The 24,058-nt window shown below is 45.0% G+C and overlaps 2 protein-coding genes across 9 annotated transcripts in view; one reads left to right on the top strand and one right to left on the bottom strand.

Annotated features, from left to right (window-relative positions):
• Ccpg1 (cell cycle progression 1) overlaps nucleotides 1–24,058 on the top strand; it is a 54,691-nt gene that overhangs the window by 27,805 nt on the left and 2,828 nt on the right. For 6 of the 8 annotated variants that reach the window (XM_085689372.2, XM_048423191.3, XM_085689374.2 and 3 more), the window contains 2 exons: nucleotides 1,272–2,659; nucleotides 4,435–5,130. In XM_085689372.2, coding sequence (XP_085545498.2) covers nucleotides 1,272–2,659; nucleotides 4,435–4,624 — 1,578 coding nt within the window. In that variant the 3' untranslated portion in view covers nucleotides 4,625–5,130. Of the gene's footprint in view, nucleotides 1–1,271; nucleotides 2,660–4,434; nucleotides 5,131–24,058 lie in introns of those variants that run through there. The other 2 variants (XM_085689378.2, XM_085689377.2) reach the window with 2 other exon arrangements.
• On the bottom strand, nucleotides 1,054–22,964 carry Pigb (phosphatidylinositol glycan anchor biosynthesis class B). The gene is made up of 12 exons (XM_048423198.3): nucleotides 22,834–22,964; nucleotides 21,884–22,019; nucleotides 21,396–21,513; nucleotides 19,026–19,130; nucleotides 17,250–17,380; nucleotides 14,780–14,920; nucleotides 11,315–11,366; nucleotides 10,296–10,507; nucleotides 9,533–9,597; nucleotides 6,746–6,959; nucleotides 6,470–6,650; nucleotides 1,054–5,431 (listed from the first exon to the last, which is right to left on the bottom strand). Exons 1-12 carry the CDS (start codon nucleotides 22,961–22,963, stop codon nucleotides 5,285–5,287), a joined length of 1,632 nt encoding a protein of 543 aa, XP_048279155.3. The 5' UTR covers nucleotide 22,964; the 3' UTR covers nucleotides 1,054–5,284.

Here is a 24,058-nt window from a genome sequence, read left to right on the forward strand (position 1 = left end):
GTGCACGAGTGCTTGAGTGCTTTGCATGCATGGCACAAATCAGAAAACAACCACAGGAGTCAGTTTTGTGATTTGGGTGCTAGGGAGTCCACTTTAGGTCATCAGTCTAGCAACAGGGATCAGCTGTTGGCAGCTGGCAACTGGACCATCTTGCAAACTAGTTTTAAGTCTTGCTTTGCTTTTCTGAGAGCAATGAGTTAGTGAAACAACTATTTCAGTTAGATGTTTTCACATGTAAAATTCTATTACTATATACAGAGATGTTTCCACGAGACTCTGACTTATTTCCAGCCACCCCAGTGCTAGATTAAAGGCACGTACCACCATACCATGCTGCCTTCTGAATATGTATCAATCCATATTGGTACTGAGTCGGAATATTAATGACTGATCCATGTTTACTCACAGAAGGCAAATGCAGCTAACTTTATAATGTCTTAGTGTTAAGTGTGGTTTCCTGCTCCTTTAATCTCAGCACTTGAGAGACAGATCAAGTTTAAGACAGTTTAAGCCCAGCCTGGTCTACTTAGTTCCAGGACAGCCAGGGCTATGTTGAGAGACCCTGTCTCAAAATAAATGAATAAATAGAAAAATCTTAGCTCTTTATTCTGTAGGCATCTTTCAGGTCAGCTCCTGTAATAATATGATGGAGGGGTTTTCCTCACTTTTCCAGTTTACAAATGTGTGTAATCTGGTCGTGTGTCTGCATGAGTGTGTGTAATCTGGTGTATCTGTATGAGCATGTAATCTGGTGGTGTGTCTGCAGGAGTGTGTGTAATCTGGTGTGTCTGCATGAGTGTGTGTAATCTGGTGGTGTGAGTGTGTGTAATCTGGTGATGTGTTTGTATGAATGTGTGTGATCTGGTGTGTCTGTATGCAACACTGAACATTGACTCTGGGGCCTTGAGTCTGCTAGTAACTACTCAGCCCTTTAGTCTATTAGAGATGGATTGAGTTCTGCCTAGCTTGTCCTTATTTGAAATCTCCCTCCTCATCAGTGTTCATGTGATACTTGTAGTTTCATTTTTTTTCAAGAACAAAAGCCTTCTTGAATATATGACAAGTGGCATTTAGCATTTATTTCCCAATTTTTAATACTGTTTAACCACACCCAGGGGATTTATGTGCATGCTCATATACATACCTATGTACATACACATGTGGGCAATAAAGGTTATGGTTGTTATAAGATTAAGATTTATATTAAATTATCAAGGACTTGACTTGACATTTCTCTTCCCTTTCAAAAAAAAAAAACAAACCCCTTCTAGTCATTGAAAGAAAACCTTGAGAGGTGTTGGACCGGTACTGAGGGAGAGGTTACCTTTGAAACCCAGAAAAAGAATCTTGCTGCAGAAAACCAGTATTTACGAATATCTCTGGAGAAGAAGGAGAAAGCCCTGTCTTCACTGCAGGAAGAGTTAAGGCAACTCAGGCAGCATATCAGATTGTTGGAGGATAAAGACACAAGTACCCAGTTAGTTAAGGAGAACCAGGTTCTTAAGGAGTGCTTAGAAGTGGAGAAACAGAGAACAAAGAGTTTCGTTAATGAAAGGGAGACTCTGTTAGAGGAAGCAAAGATGCTGAAGAGGAACCTGGAGAGAGAACAGCTGACAGCTATGGCTCTGCGGGCAGAACTCGAGCAGCTAGTCCCTCGCCAGGCACAGGAGCATGCAGATTGTCCCGGTGTGCGGACTGAAGAGAAGGAAGTCGTGCTGTTACAGCAGAGACTCGCGGAGTTGGAGCAGAAACTAACCTTCGAGCAGCAACGCTCTGACTTGTGGGAAAGACTGTATGTTGAGGCGAAAGATGAGAATGGGAAGTCAGAGACCGAAGGGAGGAAGAGAGGAAGCAAAGGAAACCAGAGGGCTAAGAGCAAGTCGAAGGAGACGTTCCTGGGTACAGTCAAGGAGACGTTTGATGCTATGAAGAATTCTACCAAGGAGTTCGTGAGGCACCATAAAGAGAAAATCAAACAGGCAAAAGAAGCTGTGAAGGAAAATCTGAAGAAGTTCTCAGATTCAGTCAAGTCCACTTTTCGACATTTCAAAGATACCACCAAGAACATCTTTGATGAGAAGGGCAACAAGAGATTTGGGGCTTCAAAAGAAGCAGGAACCGAACAGCCAAGAACAGGTTATGGCTATTCTTCGTACTCACGGCATGAGGCACAGAACCAGAACGGCAGAGGCCCTTCTGCACAGAGGGGTGGAGGGAGAGAAAAGCCCAGCCACTCAGAAGAAATTAGAAAAAATGCAAATTCATACACGTACAAGGACAAGTCTGATCGCAAGGACACCCATTCCACCACAAGGGGTTGTTCAGGTGTGTTTGAGTGTGCCGGACAAGAGTCTGCTAGCCCTGTTAATGGAGCGAGTACTATCAGGATGAATGACTTCAGAGAGCTGATTCAGTGGTACTTACTGAATGAACTGGACACTTTTCACCACTGGAAAGAACTGGATCAGTTCATCAGTCCGTTTTTTCCGAATGGTGTCTTTAAACAAGACCAGAAGCTCTTCGCCCAACTTGTTGGTGCCGTGAAATGCTACCTTAAGGGAATAAAGGAGTATCACGTAGATGATGACAGTTTGGAGAAGTTGGACGGATACATACATGGACACTTTGGGCACATTTTTGCCCTTCCATTCGGACCCAGGTCGGTTTACATAAAACTATGTTACTCTAATAGCTTCTAAGAGTGGTATATTGCATAGTGTTTTTTTTTTTTTTATTAATTGCTGAGCTTCTTGGAAGGTTACTGTTTGTAAGAGGCAAGCTTTAGTACCACTGAAATTCAGAATAAATTGAAAAAGTTTTAAAACTTAAATATTGCAAACTGAAAAATCCATGTACTATATAATCACATTGGCTTGAACAAATGATTGAATTCTACCTTAAAAATTAGTTAAGGATATATTGGCTTATTTGAGCCAATTTGGTTTCTTTCAGTGTAGTATAATCTTTGATAGGAAGCTAGAACAGATTTTAATGTCAGTTCAGGTCATGTGCAACTGCCCCTCTGTAAGAGTACTCATTGACGGGTCACTATAGAAAAGGGTGATGGATGCTCAGGAGCCACAATGCCCCACAATCAATCTTGTGTCCATTGTCCTTCAGCTTTTTATTCTGTAACTGCATATATGTGGTGTTTACCTTTGAGAGTCACAGTTCCATCTTTATGAATAAATCAAGTGTGCCTATAAAATAATGAGACTGGTTTCTGATATCTTTAGTTCCTGAAGCAGGTGTCTAGTGCTGTGCGAGCAAACCCCTGGCTCTTTAAGAATTAGGTGTGCACCTAGTAGCATCAGGGCAGTCATGCCAGGAATACTTCATGATTGAAGTGACCTTGCATCTAAACTTGTTTTGAAACTGGCTTTTGGAAGAGAAGTGAGGGTTAGTAGGGAAGGCATCTTACTGAAATGGAAGGTCATTTGCAAAGGTGTAGAGGAATGAAGACCTACTTCTTTACGAAATAGGTGGGCTAGAGGGAATTAGGAAAGTCTCCGCTTTGTCCTGAAGTGTCTGTCTTGTGAGATGGAGAATTTCTGAAGGATTTTGTCATGGGGTGGAATTGTGCCTAGCCCTTTAGCTGACTGGGAGCCAAGAGGATTGATTGGCAAGCTGTGAAACCAGCAGTGGTGTCTACACGTGTGACACTGAGGTGGGAGGAGACAAGATACATTTAAAACAACGCATAAACAGTTATATGTAAAGGGAATAGAAAGGAAGTGATTTCCATACATCTGGAATGATATTACCTAGAGAATACCAGAAAAGGTGCTAAGCAGAGGATTCAGAAGTGGATTGGTTTTGGAGGTGCCCGTTGACATTTATGTGGAGAGGATCAGTTGGCAGTTAGTTACCCAGCATTCATTGACTCACTCCAGAGTCAGTCCCCATTGGAAGGGCTGTGCAGGGACACAGACATCTGTGCCATTGTAGAGAAGCCAAGCAAGAAAAGACTGCAGAGTGAGAGCACTCGCACCCAGAGGTGGGAGTCCGTGCTGAGCTGAGGACCGCAGGGAGCTGCCATGGCTCTGTGTGAGGCAGTGGTGGCGGAGTGCAGGGAAAGGCAGACAGCTTTGAGAGTGTGCGTCTAGATTTCAGCTGAGCGATGAAGCCGATGGACACGACACATTTTTAAACTGGAATAGCGGAACATCTCATTATTTCATTGTCACATTCCTGTCCTCATTACTTACTTGCTTTCCCCTTCCAGCCGGTACAGTTGTATTTATGTCTGTTTTTTTCCTTATTGTTGAAAAGTAGTGAATTCCCCCTTTCCGGGTATTATAAATACAATTATATTCTGTATTTTATCTTTTTGCAGTGCTCAGATAGTAGATTAATGGAGAAAAGCATTAAGTTATTTTTACTTTTAGAAAACTAAACTCTAACATAGATAAAAAATGTGTTTACTACTTTCAGTCGACCTGATAAAAAGCAACGTATGGTAAATATTGAAAACTCCAGGCACCGAAAACAAGAGCAGAAGCACCTCCATCCACAGCCTTATAAAAGGGAAGGTAAATGGCACAAATACAGTCGCACTAATGGAAGACACACAGCAAACCTTGAGATAGAACTGGGGCAGTTACCTTTTGATCATAAATACTGATTCATGGTTAAATTAGGAAATTTAGAGAAGTGGATGCTTTCTACTTTGTTTGGTGTTGAAATTAAGGTAAAACCCCCAAGATGGCTGTCTTTTCATTTCTAGAGACTAGTTTGATAGCTTTATATTATACAAATGCAAAGCTTACTAACTTGCATTTTCCCATAGCTTAGGTTTGTTAAAAACTTTTTTTTTGCTCTGGAAAAAAAAAAAGTAGTTTTATTAAGGAAGTCAGGCATGAAATATTCTGTGCATGAAACAAGGCTTGGTTTGAGTAGCTGAGCTCAGCTCATACAGGGCAGGAAGTGCCGCCATCTTGGTGTGCAGTATGGCTTGAGGAATGAGCTGAGACAAGGACCCCCTCTAACGTGTTCTACTCTCACGCTTTTGTCTCTCTGTGGGATCAAGAGCCCATTGGCTTGTGAAGAGCTTGCTGACTTGTTCTTGTGAACGCTCTTGCACACCTGAACACTGGAAGAACAATAAACTGCACCGTGAGGAAAACTAAAGGTCTCTGTCAAATCTGGCGTCGTACTAGTGTTTTCTGAGAATGCCTCGGTATGATAGATGGTATAGCCGCCCCCAAGCGGCTTCCTCTTCATTTCACGAACCACTTGAAGTTCCCCTCGGTTATGCCAGCGTCTCTGCAGTCGTCCTCACAATTCATTCCCTCCTGTGGCGACGCTGCCTGCCGGGTAACTGTCGTTCATAGACATGTATGTGACTTCCAGTCCGACCCTCTGGCCAGTGCGTATGGAAGACAATAGCAGTCCTCTCATAGCTCCCCGAAGTGAGGAAGGCGCGGATCTCCTACAAGGAAATAAAGACATGTTGGTCAAGTGCAGTTTCAAAGAAGTGTCGAGTTGCCAGCTATAATTTCTCCTTTGTGACTTTTTTCTTCATAATTCATGCATGATTTCTACTTGTGGTAGCTTAACATATTTAGTGAGCTACAGAACTAGGGCTGATTTTCCTGGGGAAAGACCAGTTATGGGGTTGTAATCATTAAATTTTGTCAACTTCACTGGATTAAGAAACCATTGGAGGGCAGTGGGTAGGGGGCAGAAGAGGTGACTCAAGTCATGGTTGCTGACCTAGCATGAGGATCTTAGTTTGGAACCCTAGCGCACACAGAAAGTTGGGCATGGTAGCTGGGTGTAGTGGCACAGCACGTCTTTAGCACTGCCTAGCACTTTGGAGGCAGAGGTAGGAGGGCTTCTGTGAATTGCAGGCCAGCCAGGGCTACACATTGAGACCCTGTCTTATAAATAAACACAGGCATGGTGGCGCATACCTATAGCCCTAACACTGTATCATTGGAGTCGGGGGGATGTTGACAAGCTATAGTGGTTATGCTCCAGGTTTAGTGAGAGACCAGATTCAGAAAATGAGGTGGAGATAGACAGGAGGAGGCATCAACTTAAACCTCTGGCCTTTCCGCATGTGTGTACAGGAACATGAATACACACTGAAGAGTCAGCAGGGAGCAATGAAGCACATCTGGTGAATTTATGTGCCTTACAGAATTTAGGGAAGACCTGTCCTGATATGGATGGCACATTCCTGTGGGCTGTCGCCCAGTCTACGTAAAGAAAAGGGGAGAACAAACTGAACCAGGACTTCCCTCCTTTTTAGATGCTGCTCCATAGACCTGGCAGGCTCAGATTCCTCCACTGCACCACCCATGGGGCGGTGTCTCCAACCTGAGCCAGAATGAGTCCTTTTTGCTTCAGTTAGTGTTTTGTCAGGCATTTGCCATAGCCATTAGGAGAGTAGCTCACACAGAGGGGCAAAGGGATCAGTGAAGCAGATGGCTGCTAATCCGTTTAAGATATCCAGTTGACATACCTTCTCCAGAACACTGAAGGTGACCAAGTGAGTGGGGAGAGATGCATTGCTTGGAAACTCTTGTTGTAGCCAGCTTAAGGGATTTAGGTAGAACGTATCTGCTTCATCAAGATACTGGGATTTTCCAGTCAAGTCTGGAGGACACTGGAGAAACCGCATGGACAGTGGGCAGTGAACGTGGCTGTGTAGAAAGGTCACAATAGTCAAGCACCCCAAGTTTCCATATTGTTTCAGGCTGACCTTGAACTTGCGGGACCTCAGGCAGAACTGCCTTACCTGTAGTAAGGAGTGGAGTGGCAAGGCATCATGATGAACACGGAGACTGAAGCTGGCTCAGGACCTCTGGGGCAGACTTGCTGAATGTGACTCATGACATCCAGAGTGCCTCTCTGGTGAACTAGGCCAGTATAGAGAGCCAGCAGCACATTTGACAGAAGCAGGAAACTCAGAGCTGCCTTCCGCCATGCCTTCAGGTGGGCTAGTGAGTACCCTGCATGGAGATGGACAGAAGGAAGTGGAACGCGGCGGTCTTGCTTTTCTGTTATGAGTTCATTTGTATGTAATTTTCCATGCAGGCAGTATAAGCCATGGCAAATAATGAATCGGCTTCTCTGCGCACTCACCACCATCGTACTCTCAGGAAAGAGCTAATCTTTTCCTGCTGAGCCAAAGGTGTGGTGTGGGTAATGGCGGTCCAGGCTTAACCTGGCAGACAAAGTTGGAGGGCATCTGACATCTAGGATTTACAGGGGGATTTCTGAAATTTGAATGATGCCAAGGACAGTTGGAAAGAAACAGTATCATGGCTAACCTGGACTAAGATGCAGTGCAGGAAGCAGCACTGTGTGTTCAGCCATACGCAGTTGGATCCCACCACCTAATAGGGCCTTTTAGTTTCGTGTAACATGGAGGTGTAGTTCTCATAAACATCACTCTAAGAGCCTTCTTTGTTCCAGGTGCCTGGACCTAGAAAAGATGCTTCTGGGTGTGGTGCTGGGGCGTATGTAGCTAAGTGCCAGGGTATTTGCCTGCCTTCCGTCTCATGCACAAGGTACAAACCCCTTGGTGTAAGTTAGCTCTTTTTATGTGTATGGGTTTTGTGGGCTCAAACATAGGAACCAGGAAGTGTAGATTGCTGCAGGAAGTAAAGCTGTGTTTTCACCACCACTTGAGTACTAAGTCCTACAAGAAAGATCTTGTAGTGGAACTGTGAACTCAGACACCAAAATTAACAAGAGAATGTACAGTGTGTGAGGTAGCGCACAGCAGTGATCCCAGCCAATGTGGAGGTCTAGGCAAGCGGGTGCCAGTTCATAGCTAGCCAGGGCAATTAAGCAAGATCTTCAAGTTGAAGCTGTTGCTTCCAGGGACAAGGATTGGCCTGGAACTTTCTTTGGTTTCTTTTGCCTCTACTTCCCAAGTGCAAGGATTACAAATGTTATATTTTTTTCCCCTTAAGACAGGAACTTGCCATGCATTTAATGCAGGGCGGCCTTAACCAGCAATCCTCTGGCCCTGGCAGCCAGAGTGCTGGAGTGCAGACAGGTACCCGTTTCCCTGACTTGTTGGCTTTAGAACAGAGGCCATCTTGAAGCAGTGCATGAGCAGTTTTTGTTGTTGTTGTTTTTGTTTTTGTTTTTTCGAAGACAGGGTTTCTCTGTGGCTTTGGGGCCTGTCCTGGAACTAGCGCTTGTAGACCAGGCTGGCCTCAAACTCAGAGATCCACCTGCCTCTGCCTCCCGAGTGCTGGGATTAAAGGCGTGCGCCACCACTGTCCAGCTGCATGAGCAGTTTGGATAGGCAGACCCGAACTCAGAACAAGTGCTCTGTCAGCGGGAAGCAAGATCTCTGTGGCCAGCAGTAAACCACTCGACACCTACTACTTGTTGGCAGCACATCAGCACAAGTGCATCTCAGCATCTCCACCTTGGGCAGTTACAGCCTCCGGTTACTGATAAGAAATCAAGGCACAGTTCATGCTCTAAGGAACTCGTTATCCAGACCTAGTCTTAAAGGACTGAAATGAGTTCTGCTTAAGTGGGTATGTGTCATTAGACTGAAAAAAAATCTTGCTGTTTTACTGCCTCTTGAACCTGGCCTGCTTTTGACTTGCTGTGACCTAAAGACTGGTGGAAGGATTTGCCTCCTGCCTTCCCACTCTTCCCTTGGGACCCACGTAAGAAGCTCCACCTGACCGACTGGGCAGTGACAGGACTCAGGAGCTGATGTGTTCGGCCTACAGCTAGCCTGGTCCCACACATCTAGAGCCCTTCCTAGGCCCAGTGTTTTGTCCAGTTGGTGTGAGTGAGCACGGCTGAGATGTGACTTGTAAGAATAAATGGCATTAAAAGTCACTAATTAGACAACAGTGACTGACAGTGACATTTACAGGGTAAAACAGGTCACAAGAACAGAACAAGGCTTGGATTTGAAGTGTTTAGGAAAGACTTGATAATTCTAAGGGAAGCTGGCATGGTGCAGCAAGCCTGGCATCCCATCACTGAATGATCAGGAAGGAGGTCAAGGCCAGCCTGAATGATGACACAGTGAGATTGTCAGCCAGACTGTCTCATCCTCTACCCCTGGCAAAAAAAGTGGAGTGGCAGGTGGATCCTTGTTTTACCTTGTGTAAAACACAGGAGGAAAGCTATTTAGAAGCTAGGCCAGGTGGCTCACACCAGTAACCCCAGCACTTGGTAGGCTGAGGCAAGAGGATGACCCTTGTTCAAGGTCAGCTGAAGAGTGAGGTCCAGGTCAACCCTGCCTGCAAAATCAGACAGCAAACCCACAGATCATTAGATTACAAAAAGAAACCACTGCAGTAACAGTTTCTAATAGGGAAGTTTTTATCTAGCCGAGTTGGAAATAAACTGGCACTGTCTTTAATGTTTTATACTCTTCTGAGACAGACAGGATCTTGCTATCAAAATCCCAGGCTGCCCTTGACTTGTGGCTGATCCTCCTGCCTTTTCCTCTCCAGTGCGGGATCACAGTGCTGCCACACCTGGCTTCTCTTAACTATTCCTATCTTTGAGTGTATTCTGTATTAAACAAAACACTTACCACAGAACACCATGCAAAATGGTAAAACTGGATAGATAAACCTGAATTCTTTGTGGCCCAACATGCTATAATAAAGGATATTAAGGCAAAACATTAATTTTACACATTCCTGCGAAATCAATGTATTTAAAATGAAATAAACATGATCTATTTTTCTAGTATGAGATGGAATTTTTTTAAAAAGATAACCATTTTTCAATCATAATTCTCATTAATCTCAAACTCTTGACACTTCCTGCTTTAGTTTGTATTGTTGGCACTGCTGGCATTATAGTATGGCTCAGAAATCATTCTCTTTTAAATAGATTGTGACTACGATTAAACAGTCATGTCAGTGAGATTATACTGTTCAATTACACTTAGAAAAATTATATTACCAATTCAATTAAGCAATACTACTGATTTGAAATAAGGATACATTCATTCAAAAATATTTTTAAATGTTTTGGTGTGTGTGTTGGGGGTGGGTGCTAATGCCATAGGGGGCGTTTGGTGGTCAGAGGACCAAGGACTCCTACCATGTGGATCCTGGTGACGCAGTTTAGGACATCTGGCATGGTGGTAGGTGCCTCTCCCTGCTGAGCCCTCCCCGACATATGTCTGATAGTGACGATTGTCACTGTCTGGCACCATACACTTACTGTTACTTCCATCTGCCATAACCTTACTGCTCTAGCCTCAGAAAGTGAAAGCCTGCTTCGGAATAGTTCAGAATCTCTTAGGAACATTGGAACATTCACCTGAGTGAACATAAAAGTCTTACCTGTACACCAGCAGTGTCCACAGCACGGTCAGCAGTAGTATGTGCAGCCTCCTTGGGGCTAGGAAGCAGCCGTGGATGAAGAAGGGTAAGTGGGTTCCCAGGACAACTGGAAACCCTTGACTGAAGTACCAGTGCCATGGATGAGAGCCATAAAATGTCCCCAAATTCTGCAGCACGTTAAATTTCAAGAAATTAAATTGGACCAACGTCCACTGGTATAAGTAAAAGAAAAAAAAAAATAAAAATAGTGTCAGAAACTGATCTTGGACCTTTGAATATTGGATAGAATCATGATATTAAATAATAATTTAAATATCAGACAGCAGTCTTACATTAGTAATTCTAATCAATGACATGAAGTCTTGTTTTTAATAACTTGTTTTTATTTTTTAATTTTTTTTTTCCAAGACAGGGTTTCTCGGGGTAAGCCAGGTTACCTGGGAACTTGCTCTGTAGACCAGGTTTGTCTCAAACTCACAGCTAATAATAAATCTTCTAGGCTGCAAATTGGAGTTGTAACTCAGTGCGGAGTGTGCCTTTTGAGGCCGAATATAAAGCAGTGGAAGTCTACTGCCCATAGTTTGGAGCCTGTTTTGCAAACCAAATGAAGGGCAGAGTATTTTGATTGACAGGATTTCTGGATGACTAAGGATAAAAATCATTAAATATCAAGACGTGTGTTATGGAAACCACAGCAGAGGACACCAAAGAATACACCAGGAGTGATTCAGTGGATTCTGTTATAACTATAAAAATTTGCCTCTGTTCCCAAATATTAATGGGTCTGTTTGTGTTCTGAGATGGGGTCTCTTGTAACCTAAGTTGGCCTCCACCTCCTTCCTGTGCGGCCAGGGATAATATAATGTTGACCACCTGATCCTCCTGCCTTCTCAGTGTGAGCCCACACCAGGCCGGTGTCATCACACCCAGATTGAAATACAAAAACATTACAAGTCCAGCTTGAGGTTTCAGAGCTCAATGGTTAAAAATAGCCTTCCATCTAATCTGTTTTTACTTACTTGGCCAAAAAAGATGCGATCAATTATCAGAGACAAACTGAAGGTTATAAGTCTGAAAAACAAAGTAGAATGATTACTCACATTTGAATCTGCCAATTCCAGTTCAAAGCCTTTTGCAAACACCACTTTAAAAATGCTTCACAAGGGCTGGAGAGATGGCTCAGAGGTTAAGAGCGCTGATTGTTCTTCCAGAGGTCCTGAGTTCAATTCCCAGCAACTACATGGTGGCTCACAACCACCTGTAATAAGATCTGGTGTCAACTTCTGGCCTGCAGGGACACATGCAGGCAAAACATTGTATGTCTAATAAATAAATAAATCTTGAAAAAAATGCTTTACAAGTTCACCAACTGGGTTCACACATTTTGAAAGATCTTTCACTGATGAGAAGCAAACTCTTATTCTTGACTAATCAACCTGCCAACATAAAAATATGAATACTTATTATTTCAAAGTTTTCAGGGTTTAAACAAGTTCCAGATGTAACTGGCTCCAAGTATATTACAAGAGATTAGCTTCGCAGCCCCCAGGGCTGCGGGCAGCTTCACTATCCTCGTACTTCTAAGATTGGCTGGCTTGCTGTGAGAATAGCTGTCTGTCAAACTGCTTTGGTTCTGTTTTGGGACAGTCTCCATTTTTAGCTATTTAGCTACAGACAGTGTCATAGTTCCCATCAGTTGTCAACTTGTCACACTGAGAGAACCACAACTGGGGAGTTGTCTCCATCGGATTGTCCTTTGACATGTCTGTGTGGCGTTTTCTTAAATGCTAACTGATGTGATAGTGTGTACCCACTGTGAGCGGAGCCCTCTTCCAGCCCATAGGCCTAGGCTTGTAAGAAAGGTAGCTGAGCAATGCATAGGAAGCAAGCTGGTAAGCAGCACCTCTGAGGTTTCCTTTCTTCAGTTCCCCCTCAGGTTTCTGCCGTGGCTTCCCTAGGTGATGGTCTATAATTGGTAAACTGTAATCAATCCTTTCCTCCCCAAGTTGTTTTTGTTCCGTGTCTATCACAGCAGCAGAAAGCTAACAAGGAGACACAGCTATATAATTTTTTTTGTTTTTTTTTTTTGGACAAGATGGCTGTCCAGGAACTCTGTAGACCGGGCTGGCCTCACACTCAGAGACCCACCTGCCTCTGCCACCTGAGTGCTGTGATTAAAGGCGTGCGCCACCACTGCTTGGCAGAGTTTTGTTTTTGCTAGTGGTGCTGGTGGCCTTGAACTTCTCCTACCTCAGCCTCCTGAGAGACATTGCCTCATTTCCACCTTGTGATTTCTTCTTGGGATTGTGGCTTTTAGCTTTTGCATATTTACCTTTTTATTTTGTTTGCTAATGATCTAACTTCATTCCAATGTGATTATAAAGGATACTTTGTATGATTTGTCTCTTTAAGATGTATTGAGCCCAGGGCCTTGTGCACCATAGAGAAGCATTGAGCCCCTGAATACAGCTGAGCGAGTTTCTGTTTTGTTTTGAGACTGAGTCTTACCATGCAACCCTGGCTGCCTAGAATTCAGAGATCCACCTGCCTCTACCTCCTGCAAAGGTCTCAAAGATGTGTGCTACCACACCCTGCAAGATGAATCCCGTTATACTTAGCAGCCAGCTGGATACTTTTTTTTTATTTTTGTGTGTATGAGTGTTTTGTGTGGACGCATGCATATGCACCATGTATGTGACTTGTGGCCTCAGAGGTTAAAGGCAGGTGTTGGGTGCCCTGGAACTGAAGTTGTGGACAGCTGTGAGCCCCCATGTGGGTGCTGGGAACTGAACCTGGGTCCTCTGCAGGAGCCACGGGCGCCTTTCAACCACTGAGACTGCAGCTCCCAAACTGGATAGTTTGTTTCCAGTTTTCCATGTTTTGTGTCCTCTCTGGAGACGAGGTTCAGTTGATCATGTACTGTAGATGGCCATTTAGTTTCTTCACAGTGGATCTCAAAACGTCCTTTTGTTTTTGTTCTGTGCAGCGCTGGAGTCGGCAGGTAAGCGGTCTACCATGGAGCTCTGCCTCCATGGCAAAGTTCCTTCCCTACTCAAATGTATCTTCTCAGGTTTTCTATCCTGCTGGGGGATGCTCTAGTCAGGAGGACGGTCTTCTGAACCTGGAGCAGACACTGCTGATTTACCCTTACCGCAGCAATCTCTACCTTTCTAACGTTGTGACCCTTTAACACGGTTGCTCATGATAAAAGATGTGCTTGAAGTTTTTTGTTTGTTTTGTTTTGTTTTTGAGACAGGGTTTCTCTGTAGCTTGGGAGCCTGTCCTGGAACTAGCTCTTGTAGACCAGGCTGGCCTCGAACTCACAGAGATCCGCCTGCCTCTGCCTCCGAGTGCTGGGATTAAAGGTGTGTGCCACCACCACGCAATGATTTTCTTTTTAACTTATGGTTGGAAGTAGGTTCAACATTTTTTTCTGAGTTAGGTGTGGTAGTTCAAGGTCACCCAGAAACTGAGGCAGAAGGGAATCTAATTCAAAGCCAGTCTGGTTAACATAGCACTTCCCAGGCTAGCCAAGGCTTCAGGGTAAGGCTGTCTCAAAAACAAAACAAGACAAAACAGGCCAGGCCTAGTAGTGATACATGTCTTTAATTACAGCATTCAAAAGATAGAGGCCGGCCTGGGCTATATAGTGAGACCTTGCCCCCCCCCCAAAAAAAAATCAAAGCAAAACAAGAAACAAAAATTATTTCCCCATAAAGGCCAGAGCACTGGGAGCCGGCTCAGTATCTGGCACTGCCCTAGAGGCCAGACCTTGTACAGGGGTCTGACCTCAGCTACTCAGAGAGCTGAGGCACACGGCAGCTCCATGCTCTGCTGGGCAAGGTCCACTCCCTGGCTGAGAAGACAGTCTGGATAGTCTACTGGGTGCTGTAGTGGGTGTCATGCTGGGTGCTCAGGCCAGCTGGGTTAAACAATTCAGTTCCTGGCCCACTAGCTTTGCTAGTTTTAAGTTTCTCCATGTTTCTGTTTACTATAAAATAAGAACACTAGTATGACTTATACCCAAGAGCATCGTGGGGTCATTTGAGCAAAACTGTTATAAGGTCCTTATTAAATAAAGAGAAAACTTTAGGAAATAAAAGTGGAAATTCTAAAAGACAGACACTTTCGTTTAACCAAAATAAAAAAGTTAATCAGTCTCATAAATCTAAAATGGAATACTAGGCCAATGGAATGGCTCCGTGGGTAAGGTAAGGTAAGCCTGCTAACTGAGTTCAATTCCTGGAGAAACCACTGCCACAAAAGTACTCTGACCTGTGTGTGTGTGTGTGTGTGTGTGTGTGTGTGTACGTACACGTACACCTTTCAGCACGCACACACTAGTGTTTAAGAAATAACAAACACAAAGTTGAAAGTTTTCTGTGACATTAGATAGAGTAATTAGCCGAAGGGTACAAAATCTTCCCCACAACGGCATGTTCGGGTTAATATGATGTTATAGACGGCACCACGGCCAGACTTACCCTACAGGTAAAAAGTGATGCAGGGTCAGATGGCGCTTTCTCTGCTCTTGGTAGAAGTGACTGAGGAGTAACGGCACCCATGGGATGAGCGCAGTGGGGCGGACGATGCAAGTGAGTGCAACCAGGAGTGAGTACTTGATGCTAGGAGCAAGGGAGGGAAGGTCGTTACAGGAGACTGGAGACTGAGCTTCAAGTTAGTCCTAGTTCCACTGTGAGAGGACTCTGGTTTGGGGGCTTTTGAGACGGGGTCTTACTTAAATAGCTCAAGCTCATTTCTTACTCCGAGCCTCCCAGGTGCTGGGGTTCCAGGCCTGTGCCACCAAACCTAGGTTAGCACTTTCAAGTAAGAAGCAGATTCTTAATACTAATCGTATGTACTTTAAAATACATGAAACCTCAATGCTGCTTCATTGACAGAAAAATAATAAACATTCTCCTAAGCAACTATGTAAAAAAATACACAAATCCTTTCTTTAGCAAACATTTAAGGAAATCCCATTATTTATTAATTGATGGCCCAAGTCCGTAAGACCGACCTTGTAGAGAGTGGAGCCTAATGGAAGAGCATTCAGGTCCTGGGGTCAGGTCCCCAGGCACCACGCCCAAGAAGGAAGGTGTTCTTGTTTTTGTTTTTGTCTTTTCAAAATTAAGTAAATTCTACCCACCTGAAAAACACATGTATACACACATACACAAGGGTGTGTAATTACTGGTGTGTGAGGGTGTGTAATGCCAGCACTTCAGAGACTGACTGGGGCAGGTGGATCATAATTCAAGGTGAGGCTTTGCAGTTTAGAGAGTCACCCAAGAGTTGGGGTTGTAGGTGTGAACCACCATGCCCAGGCAACTCTGTTTGTCTATTGTGTAGCCCAGGCTGGCCTCAAACTTGCTGTATAAAAGATGGTGACTTTAACTCCTGATCCTCCTGCCTCTGTCTCCCAGTGTTGGCATTACATAAATGTGTGGCATAGGGTCAATGATCTTTCACAGACCTACCCAGAGTTTCTCAAACTGAATGTGACATAGAAATTAGAGTAATCGTTAGTGAAACCACAGTGGATTGGGCCCAGCTAGGTCTCATCTTGATAATAAAAGACTATAAAACAGGGAGTTAGAGCCCTCGGGTTATAAAGCACAACAGAACAGCCATTCCCACAAACTGCCTTGGAGGCCATACCCCTAATTATCTTACAGGACTGAAATATTCTAGTTCTCTCCCGGGCTGAGGAATCCAAGATTTCCTCAAGACTGAGGAGCCATTTTCTGTATCTTTTCACTTACAGTCGCCGCCATCATTTACCCAGATGGAATGCAGAAATGATCTCTTAATGGAGCGTGGTGGTAGCAAACACCGTTAGTCCCAGCACTTGGGAGGGAAAAACAGGCTGCTCTCAAGAGTTTGAGGCCAGCCTGGTCTACATAGTGAGTTTCAGGATAGCCTGGACTACACAGTGGGGCCCTGTCTTAAGAAAAGGAGAATCTTGGTGTGAGAAGACTGAGGTGCACTGGCTTGTTTGTGGGCTCCCCAAGACTCTTGTCTCTTCCTTTCACTGCTTTTGCTTTTTTCTCTCTTTCTTCTCTTTCCTTTCTTTTCTTTCTTTCTTTTTTTGAGACAGGCTCTCTCTGTGTGGCCTTGGCTCTCCTCTAACTTACTACTTAGTTAATGCTAGCCTCAAACTCACAGATCTGCCTACTTCTGCCTCCATAAATGCTGGGACTAAAGGCATATGCCAGCATACCCAGATTTAGTATGTTCTTTTAAAATCAGGTTTGACTCTGGTGGTTTTCTACTATGTGTAGAATAAAACCCAAGGTGTGGAGCCCTGTTCCATCTCAGCCTCATCCTTACTTGCTCCTCCCTCCCACACACTTGCGCCCCACACCACCTGCCTAGCGCCTGCAGCTCTCTCAGCTCTGCTTCTTCTCAGACATTTCTCTCTGCTTGGCCTGGGTTTTGGTTTTGCCCTTGTTATTCAGCTCTGCTGACCCTCACCCGTGCTGGTCAGTGAACCTGCAGGAACACTTAGCCTGCCTTGCTTCTGACTGCCTTAGGGAACGGGAAGGCAGACACAGCTTGAGTGAGGATTACTTATTCTCCTGGCTGACTCCTTGCTGAAGGCTAGCTATGCCTGTCTCCCATGGGGACCTTCAAGTAGAGCTTGGCAAGGATCCAGGACTCTTTCTTCTAGTCCTTTGGTGCCCACCAATAATAGACTGCTACTTCAGCGAGCTCTGGGCACTGCTGGACGTCCTAAGCACTGTCTACACTTAGTAACCAGCCATCTTTTTAGATTCATCATGAAGTGTGACCCATCTTTTTAGATTCACCATGCAGTGTGACTGTTTTCTGTTACACTCATCGGAAACCTTTGGTTCCTCTAAGTCCCCTGAACAGGTGGGATATTCTACAGAATAGAAAATGTTGATGCTTGGGGTTTTTCAAAAGCACATCCTAGAACTCCTGTCTTACCTGTTCATGGACCTCGAGCCTTCCAGGGGATAGTAGAAGAGGGCAATTGCAGTGAGGGCAGTCTCCGTGGTGTTCGTGAGGGTCCGGGTACAGCAGTACCACGTGAACCAGGAGCACAGCTGGCAAAAAAACTAAGAAGACGGAAGTGAGTACAGCTGCAGTAGGAAATGGATAAAGTGTTATCTTCTGTAGAAAGCACGGGCCCAGATGCTACAGAAGCTACATCGAAGGGGATGTTAGAAAAGTAGACATGGCCAAATGCTGTTTTTATCCTGTGCCACCCACGGCTCTGATAACAGATTTGCATATCTTAATGCTAAGTTGGTAGTGGTTTCGGAAGGTTCTGATGAAAAAAAAAAAAAAGCCAGGCAGTGGTGGTACACACCTGTAATCCCAACACTTGGGAGGCAGAAGCAGGCAGATCTCTGTGAGTTCAAGACTAACCTAGTCTACAAATTGAGTTCCAGGACAGTCAGGGCTACTCAGAGAAACCCTGTTTTGAAAAACCAAATGAACAAAACAAAAGTTCTGATTTTCATGATGGAAAAGGTTTTCCTTGAGGGAAGGCCTCAAAGGTGGGCTGCCATCTCTGCTACCGCTTCACGTGTGCCTTTGGCAGTGCACATAAAACATAAAAACACAGTTGCCATGGGGATGAGTCGGTGCCTGAATCAATTAGTGGGGACTTAGTCACTAAGCTGATTTTATTTTTACGATGTAAAACACAAAACAGACCAAGGAGTTAAGGTCCCAGCACCCTGCTGGTGGCTCACAAAACACCTAACTTCAGTTGCAGAGAATCCCACACCTTCTTCTGGCCTATATGGGCACCACATTCAGACACAAAGAAAATAAAACACATCTTAAAATGTAAAGAAACATGTCGGCACAAATAGGCCCTTCCTCCAGAAATGTGTTGGTGAATGGAAAGCTTGGAATTTAGAGTATATTTTGTGATAGAAACAATAAAATCAGTAGATTGGTAAATGGTTCACGTGGGCAGAGTGAAGTAAGGAAACCATGGCACTACACAATCCATTCCCCCATTGGGCGTATAGTTTGTCTGGGAGATACAAGGCAGAAGGGTCTCAGTGAATTTGAGGTCAGTCTTGTCTACATAGTGAGTTCCAGAACAGGCAGGGCTATGTAGGGAGACCCTGTCTCAAAAATGAAACAAAGTAAACAAACAAACACAAGGGGGGCTGGAGAGACCTCTTCCAGAGGTCCTGAGTTCAATTCCCAGCAACCACATGGTAGCTCACAGCCGTCTGTAATGAGTCTGGTCACCTCTTCTGATATGCAAGCATACAAGCAGGCAGAACACTGTATACATAATAAATAAATGAATTTAAAAAAAACCAAACACAAGAAATAAGCCTATTGACAAGATGCCTTTTCAGGCCATGCCCTCCCTTACACAAGCCCAGTCCTTTCAGGCTCTCCTGCTAGGGCTGTGCTTCAGTAAGTAAAGGGCTTTCTCAGGTGATCCTCAGGGCTGGGCAGGGACAGTGAACATAGGCTGTAAAGCAGCTTCCAGAATGTCCAAAGACTAAGGAAAGAGATGAGGACTCTGACAGCTTACATGCCCAAGGCTTCCATAGCCGGCTTTGGGATTTGGCCTGTCCCACTTGGGGTTCAGTCGGGAGATGACATGTACCACTCAGATTTTACTGTTCTTAATTATGGGAGAACTTCCAGGCAGTCCCAAGGCCCAGCTGTTTTAGAGCCCGCCTGCCCACGCATGCTCTGTCAAATGTCTACAGTGTGGGGACTTACCACCCATCGTGCCACTTCCTGGTTTCCCACGTGCTTCATGAGCGAGTAAAGCCTCACATCCGCTACAGCAGAGAGAAGAGCTTGGCCCAGTCTGGGAATCCAGATCTTCAGTGGTTAAAAAGAAAAGGCTTGTTGAGCACATCATCCTGGTTCATACTGAACTGCCGTAAAAACAAAAACCTAACCATCCGCAGAAAGCTGCCACCTTCCCATCTCCGTATTCACTCGGGCGCGTGTGCTTAGCTGGCCGGCTCTTGCTTGCAAAGCGGCCCCTCCCCCATCTTTTGGAAAGGCTTTGCTATGTAGCCCCCGCGGTCTTTTCGTGTTCCAGAACCCCCAAGTATTGGGATTTACAAGTGTGTGAGACACCCATACCCCCACTTACCCATTTTTATATTTCTGTATATCTTACAACACTAATATACTTTGTAATAGTCGGCATTGAACCTAGGGCCATGTGCATGTTAGACAAGTGCAGCTATCACTGAGCTCCTCCTCAGCAGCTTGAAACCATTTTATTGTGTTAAGATTCTATTTTAGGGCGGTGGTGGTGCAGGTGAATCTCTGTGCATTCGAAAGTTCAAGGCCAGCCTGGTCTATAAGAGCTAGTTCCAGGACAAAGCTACAGAGAAGCCCTATTTTGAAAGACCAAAAAAAAAAAAAAAAAAACCACACGTGTTTAAGGTTGGAGAGATGGCTCAGAGATTAAGAGCACTGGCTTCTCTTCCAGGGGTCCTGAGTTCAATTTCTCAGCTACACATCACCAACCATCTGTGATGAGATCTGATGCCCTCTCTGGCTTGCAGGCACACATGCAGGCAGAATACTCTATTTGTAATAAGTAAATCTTTTTAAAAAAGATTCTCTTTTAGAAGCATACGGCAGGTTTTGTTTTTCAGTCAAGCATTTACAGTACTATGTGCTGGGTATCATAGTAAGTATTACATGCATTAGCTCATTCCTTCTAACAACATCTACCATCAGGCCGCTGAGACGACCAAGGCACAGAGAGGTTAAGCTATGTGCCCGAAGCTCTAGAGCCAGTTAGCATTGATGCTTAGATTCAGACCAAGGCAGACCTGATACCGCAGCCTGGGCTCTTAACAATAAAAGTTTTTAAATTCAGGGCTGGAGAGATGACTAGTGATTAAGAGTGCTTGCTGCTCTTTCAGAGGACCCAAGTTCAGTTCCCAGCACCCAGGTCAGGAAGCTCACGGGTACTTACCAGCCTAGAGCATCTGAACCCTTCTGGCATCCAGCACCAACATTCATGTGCCAAGCACACATGAATAAATGAATCTTTAAAAAAAATGATTTTTTTTCAAGATGGCCTCAGCCAGTGCAAAGAGAGGCCCAGCCCTGTGCCAAACAAGCTAATCCAGAGCCTCAGTCTTCCTAGGCTCTACATAGCACCTCAGAACTGGACTCCCTTTGGAATACTGGGGCCTAGGTTTCCCTGACCAAAAAGAAACAGTCCAAACTTCTGGGTCCAACTTGATGACTGCCTAACTCCCCTGAGGGCTGGCATGTACCCCAGTGGAACCTGCTGGCATGTATCCCAGTGGAACCTGCTGGCATGCTCAAGGGCTTGGTTTGGTTCCCTCCTGCCCCTCTTCCAAAGGATCCTCAAATATGAGAGTCGGACTAGACAGACTTCTCAGGTCCTGTGCACAGCCTCCTCTTAACAGCCCCCGGTAATCCATAGCCTAGAAACTGCAGTCTTACTGCATAGCACAGTGATGATACAAGTCATTAAATGTTTATCAACACTATTTTTTCCCCAAATCCAATGAATCAAAACATTATATAAAACATATTTTGCTGTCTTTAAACTGTGTTCTCACAGCAGATTTTCTCGTCATCTTTTATTTGTGTATGCTTTATGTGTGTACACACAAAGATGCCAGAGGGTGTTTGACCTCTTTCTCTATCACATGTTCCTTTTGAGGCAGGGTCTGTTTTACAGGGTGGAGCATAACCCGGGGATAATCTGTCTACCTCCACAGAGCTGGCATCACAGGTATTTGCAGGGACACTTAGCTTCTTTCATGGGTGCTGGAACCTGAACTCTGGTCTTTATGAGAGTGGAGAAGGGCTCTTAACCTTGAGCTAACTCCCCAGTCGTTCACTTTTATCTTTTTATTTAAAATTTAATTTATTTTTAAATATATTGAAGAATTCTACATCAGTGTCTTTGGTACAGTGGGCTTCCCAGACAAGGCTGGACTTTACCAACAACAGCCTTTTAGAAACAAATTTTGTGAGATTTGCAAAGTTATTATTCAATTATCATTCAGTTATTACCAGCTAACTCTTGAAAAAGGAGTACATCTGGATTTAACAATTTTGGTCACTTTAATTTAAACTTACCAGTAATTGAACACTGTCTTTCCCCAAAAGATGCAGAATCTTGTAAATGCTCGCAAAGATGAGGGGGTAAGTGTAGCCCCTCAGTCTCTCTGTCCATTCCCAGGTCAGATAACCATAATTACTAATATCAAGGACCAAATATCAAATAGTTTTAAAACACAGTTTTTTGTTTTGATAATAGGAATTGATCTCCAGCCTTGGATATGCTAGGCAGGTAATGCACCACTAAACTGCACCCTAATCCTTAAAACACAAAGTTTTACTTTATATTGAATATTTGATCAACTAAAGTCTTAATTTCCTCAAATTAGAAATGTGTTTCGCGAGTCCAGCATGGTGGCACATGCCTTTAATCCCAGCACTTGGGAGGCAGAGGCAGGTGAATCCCTGTTAGTTCAAGGTTAGCCTGATCTACAAAGCATGATCCAGGCCAGCCAGTGCTGTTAGACAGAGGAAACCTGTCTTGAAAAACACCAAAGAAAGGATATCTGAAGACCATGTGGTGTGCAACTTCAAGAGACTGCCAGTATTCATCAGGAACGAAACTGGTCTGCACAAGGAAGCAGTTAAGTATTCGCAGAGCAATGGTAAACAAGACCAGGTAAATGCTTTCTCCAAGAAGACCTGAAAAGCAAATCAACGTAGTAACTGTGGCATTAAAGTCTGACAGCTCCTCCTTCAGATACACAACTGTGGCGTTCCTGGCTCTGGTTCTGGCTCTGGTTCTGGCTCTGGCTCCGGCTCTGTTAAGGTCCTTTACACCACTCCACAAATGTTACCTAGTTAAGTGATTTACTGGACCGGCTGCGAGTTAGCTAAGGGTGGGACTCTTGCTTAGCCTGCTTGAGGCCCTGAGTGTGTTCCCTAACAGTGTGTGGGGAGCAGGTAACAAGCTATGAACACCTCCAACCACCGCAAAAAGACAGAAACCCCACTAGGGGGCGGGGACACACACACACACACACCCCTGTTCACCACTGGTGATTTCCTTAACTGAATATACCCCCTGACCTCGCCCTGCCACTGGTGATTCCTTTCCGATGCGAGGAAGCTAAGGCTCGGAAAACTGCTTTGCCCAAAATAAAAATGCTGTTACTGACTAGGTAGGATTCAAGCCCAGGCCAGTCGGCCTACTTCCAAGTTTGCTTTTCAGCTATATGTTGAATACAGAGTATTTTCTACTTTAGTTGTTAACAGTCCGTGTGTGAGTGTAGGAATCAGATTTTATGTTAAAATCTGTTATGCCCGATGTGATCGTGTCATCACCGCACGTCAATGGGGAGGCTGAGGCAGGAGGATTGCGGCAAGTCCAAGCACAGCGTGCACCACACAGCGAGGACTCTATCCAGCGAGCTTCAGCTCGTTTCCACCGCGATGCACAGCCCGCCAAGCCGCAGGCGCCAGGAGCCGTGAGCTCTGCGGAGCACCCGGCACTCACCGCCGCGCTGAGAGCGCTTCTCCTGCGTATTCACGTACAGCGTGGACTTCCTCTTCCGCAGTTTCATCTCGCCGGAGCCGCTGTGGAGACTGCGAAAAGCCAGGCCGTGGTCGCCGGCCTCGGGTTCCATCCTTTCCAAGCCACCTGCAGTCCGCACAGAGCCTGTCCCGTACCTTTTCCCGGGCGGACGCGCACCACTAAGATTGGGCCCGGCGAGCCGCCGTCGCGGGGCTGCTCCAGCCCATCTACAGCCGGAAATGCGGCCGGAAGCGGTTGAGTCTTTAGGTGGTGCTGAACTGCACCTACCTGACTGGAGTTCAATCCTGGAGAAGACTAAAGTAAGGACTGGACGCCTTCCTGCTCCCGGCACCTCGCCCGCTGAGGAGGTAACAGAGCGGAGGGAGGCAGTGAAGTGCTGAGAACCAGCTCCCGGGTGACGTCAGCGCTCACCCCAGATGCCGCGTCCTCGCCCGGGAACCGTTCATCAAGGTCTTACAATGACAGGAGACAGAAAGTTATACGTCAGTGGATTTTTTAAATTAAATGAAGGTTTTTTTAAGATTTATTATGGGGGTTGGAGAGATGGCTCAGTGGTTAAGAGCATTGCCTGTTCTTCCAAAGGTCCTGAGTTCAATTCCCACCAACCACATGGTGGCTCACAACCATCTGTAATGAGGTCTGGTGCCCTCTTCTGGCCTGAAGGCATACACACAGACAGAATATTGTGTACATAATAAATAAATTAAAAAAAAAGATTTATTATGTATACAGTATTCTGCCTGCATGTATGTCTGCACGGCAGAAAAGGACATCAGATCTCATCATAGATGGTTGTGAGCCACCATGTGGTTGCTGGGGTTTGAACTCAGGACCTGTGCTCTTAACCTCTGAGCCCCATATCAGTGAATATTTATTATTAATCTGTTTTTCACCACCCCCAGGGGATTTCTCTTCCAAATTAATCTACTTTCTCTTCCGTTTATGCAATCATTTTCTTGAGTCGATCTCGATATATAGATTAGACTGGTCTTGGACTCGAAGTCCTCCTGACTCTGCATCGCGAGTGCTGGGATTTAATGCATGCACTACCACATTCGGCTTCATCTATTTATCTGACTTGGTGACAGGTCCTCACTATATAATAACCCTGGCTGGCCCAGAACTCACTATGTGCACAGGCTGGCCTCAAACTTAGAGAAGTTTGCCTGTCTTCACCTCACGAGTG

Source organism: Myodes glareolus, chromosome 4 (assembly GCF_982192425.1).
Source record: "Myodes glareolus chromosome 4, mMyoGla1.1, whole genome shotgun sequence".
In the NCBI taxonomy this organism is placed as follows: Eukaryota; Metazoa; Chordata; class Mammalia; order Rodentia; family Cricetidae; genus Myodes; species Myodes glareolus.

Bases quoted from the DNA above. Each gene is read 5' to 3' on its own strand.
- Pigb (XM_048423198.3), bottom strand. From the start codon at position 22,963: ATGGAACCCGAGGCCGGCGACCACGGCCTGGCTTTTCGCAGTCTCCAC. The intron at 17,381-19,025 runs GTAAGTCCCCAC...CCGTCTTCTTAG, and splicing joins AGGAAGTGGCACGATGGGTG to TTTTTTTGCCAGCTGTGCTC. The intron at 6,651-6,745 runs GTAAGGCAGTTC...CTTTCTACACAG, and splicing joins CACTCCACTCCTTACTACAG to CCACGTTCACTGCCCACTGT.